The sequence below is a fragment of the Apostichopus japonicus genome, chromosome 9, assembly GCF_037975245.1.
Source record: "Apostichopus japonicus isolate 1M-3 chromosome 9, ASM3797524v1, whole genome shotgun sequence".
Classification (NCBI taxonomy): Eukaryota; Metazoa; Echinodermata; class Holothuroidea; order Aspidochirotida; family Stichopodidae; genus Apostichopus; species Apostichopus japonicus.
The window spans coordinates 16,225,031-16,227,519 of NC_092569.1; the positions used below are offsets into that span (position 1 = coordinate 16,225,031).

The 2,489-nt window shown below is 33.7% G+C and overlaps 1 protein-coding gene across 1 annotated transcript; it reads right to left on the reverse strand.

The window, feature by feature from the left end:
- Positions 1-415: 415 nt before the first annotated feature.
- On the reverse strand, positions 416-2,489 carry LOC139973900 (fibrinogen-like protein A). The gene is made up of 3 exons (XM_071980786.1): positions 2,460-2,489; positions 2,082-2,352; positions 416-831 (listed from the first exon to the last, which is right to left on the reverse strand). The coding sequence occupies exons 1-3, from the start codon at positions 2,487-2,489 to the stop codon at positions 572-574; spliced, it is 561 nt and encodes a 186-aa protein (XP_071836887.1). The 3' UTR covers positions 416-571.

Consider the following 2,489-nt stretch of genomic DNA (forward strand, 5'->3'; position numbering starts at 1 on the left):
TGTATCGTAACATTCTATCGCTGACTCCAAAACAAGTAACTTGAATTTTGTGCATGGCTACAGGACAGGCCCCATACCTTTTTTATTGTACTGGGTCGTAGTGGCTGGGTCGAAGGGGTTTGGGGATGGGGCCAATAAGTGAAGTCGTGCAGGGCTGCGGTAAGGTAAAATATTATTGTTCTTGAACGGTAGATAGGGGTGGAGGAGTGGAAGATTGCTTCGAGGCAAAACCTGTAAACCGGAGTTATTGTGGATAAAGGTTTTTTGTTTTGTAGCCTATATATTGGGCATTATCCTCGATTACTGTCAATCTCATTTTAGTAATGAAAACAATTTAATTTGCATTAAAAACGCTCGATGCAAACCACAATGGTTTCACAATGAAAAAAGAAATCAAGATGGACGAGTCTGGAAATAATTGTATTCATCTTCCTTTAATATTCATCATTCGATGTTATAAAATCATAAGGATTTGTTGTTAAGTTAATAGTCGGATATTTCACAAGTCTAGACTATATCACGATGACACAGTGTTCGGTGATCATTCTAGTTGCTAAGAACGGTCGATGTATTACACTGGACGTATCTTCATTTCAGCGTATTTTATGTTGTAACTACTCCCTGGAAGATTATACCAATAGATGCTCTTGTAAGTAGTACTGCCGGCTGTGTACAGTCCGTTCAGGTTAGAATAATAGTTATTATAACAATAACTACCGTGCCACCAAGCTCCGTGACAATACTGGGCTAAGTTATAACTAGAGTGACGATCATTGTCGCGATTGAACGTCGTAAATGTCTGGTTTCTGTGATTCGCCATCTTATCATATGCTGCGAAAGGAAAACACAAATACGAGATAAAGTAGACAGGGATCTTTAGTTTATTATTTGTTTACACGTTTCTCTTATATTATAGATGCATTAGAAGGACTTTTATTGGATACATTTGTTGGAGATAATGAACAGGCTATACAATATAATATGTTAGAATCCTTCTAAATTGTTATGTTGATAGTTACATTGTTGTGCTTCAAGAGTACTCGTGGTAATCACATGTGATATCACAGCTGTCAATGTCAGATTTTTATAAATTCCCATTTTGGGATCAATTTGTAATGACTTTGCATTCCTCCAAGGTAAGATATAAATGATTTGGTGGAAATGCAATGGTTTTTGATATTTTTTTATTTAGTGTACAGTAAAACTATGACATCACTCACACTTGTTTCCATCAAGCTCATTTATTAAACCAAGATCCTTACAATTGCAGCTATTAATATATGGATAACTTTTACAATTATTGGAAAATTAATGACGACGCTTAGAACCATGTGCTTCAGTTGTCATAGGTAGTTTCACATATATATATATATATATATATATATATATATATATATATATATATATATATATATATATATATATATATATATATATATATATATATATATATATATATATATATATATATATATATATATATATATATATATATATATATATATATATATATATATATTAAGGTTTTCTGTTTCTGTTTAATTCCCTTTTCTTAGTTTGTTTTGTTTTGTGTTTTTTTTTGTGTGTACTTTCCTAAAGGGTTTTATTGCTACGACTATATGGGAGCAGGGTAGGAAATAGGAGATTTCATATTTTGGAATAACATTCCACTTCAATATATCCCGACTTCCTGGTTGACACTCAGATCACACGGGATATGGATTTGACGAAGAATATTCTATGTTTATAATCATATCTTAGAGCGACTTTTCGAGTAACTATATATCTTGGCATCTACCTATGCAGAGTTTACTACCTTTATTGTTGGAACACATTCAGTAATAATTGTAGTAATAATACATGATGGTTGCACGTTGCCAAATGTCACAAATGGCACATCTTTCCGAAATGCCAATTATTTATTACCTTTAAATTTTGTATTGATATATTTATCGTATTAATAGAAACACTGCGTTCATCATATATAAATACTGCTGATGTTTAACTTCCAAGTGAGAGTTATGTCTCGACACAGCAGGGAAATACAAAGAGCAACCGCATGACATATTATATATACGTACCTGTAGTGCTGGAGCTATCGTATTCTCCAAGGCCAACTAAACGATACTTAGTCTCTTCATCGCTGATCCTAAACAGGTCGTACTTCGCAAAATAGGGATCTCCATTCACGTTGTTTAAATCAATTCGAAGTATGTAATCCTTTTGGTTGGTTAAGAGTGATATTTTATCGTTGCCAAGCCAAAATTCCTTATTGAGGAAACCAAAGCCATCTCGGTAATCATCCCAGTCTCTGTAAAATTCTACGGAACCATCGACCCGGCGTTGGAAGACCTGGTTTAGTTTAAAAAAAAATGGTTTCAAAATAATGAACAATTTGTACGATGTACCTTTGATGTGTATGACGTGTCAGTGTGGGAAGTGTTAATGGTTCGTCTTACGTTGAACAGATACGATAGCCTGTGCACCAT

What these genes read in the sequence shown, in the direction of transcription:
- LOC139973900 (XM_071980786.1), bottom strand. Translation starts at nt 2,489, where the DNA reads ATGGTGCACAGGCTATCGTATCTGTTCAAC. An exon ending in GGCTATCGTATCTGTTCAAC is followed by an intron (nt 2,353 to 2,459) that starts GTAAGACGAACC and finishes AAACTAAACCAG; the next exon opens with GTCTTCCAACGCCGGGTCGA. An exon ending in CGATAGCTCCAGCACTACAG is followed by an intron (nt 832 to 2,081) that starts GTACGTATATAT and finishes TTCCTTTCGCAG; the next exon opens with CATATGATAAGATGGCGAAT.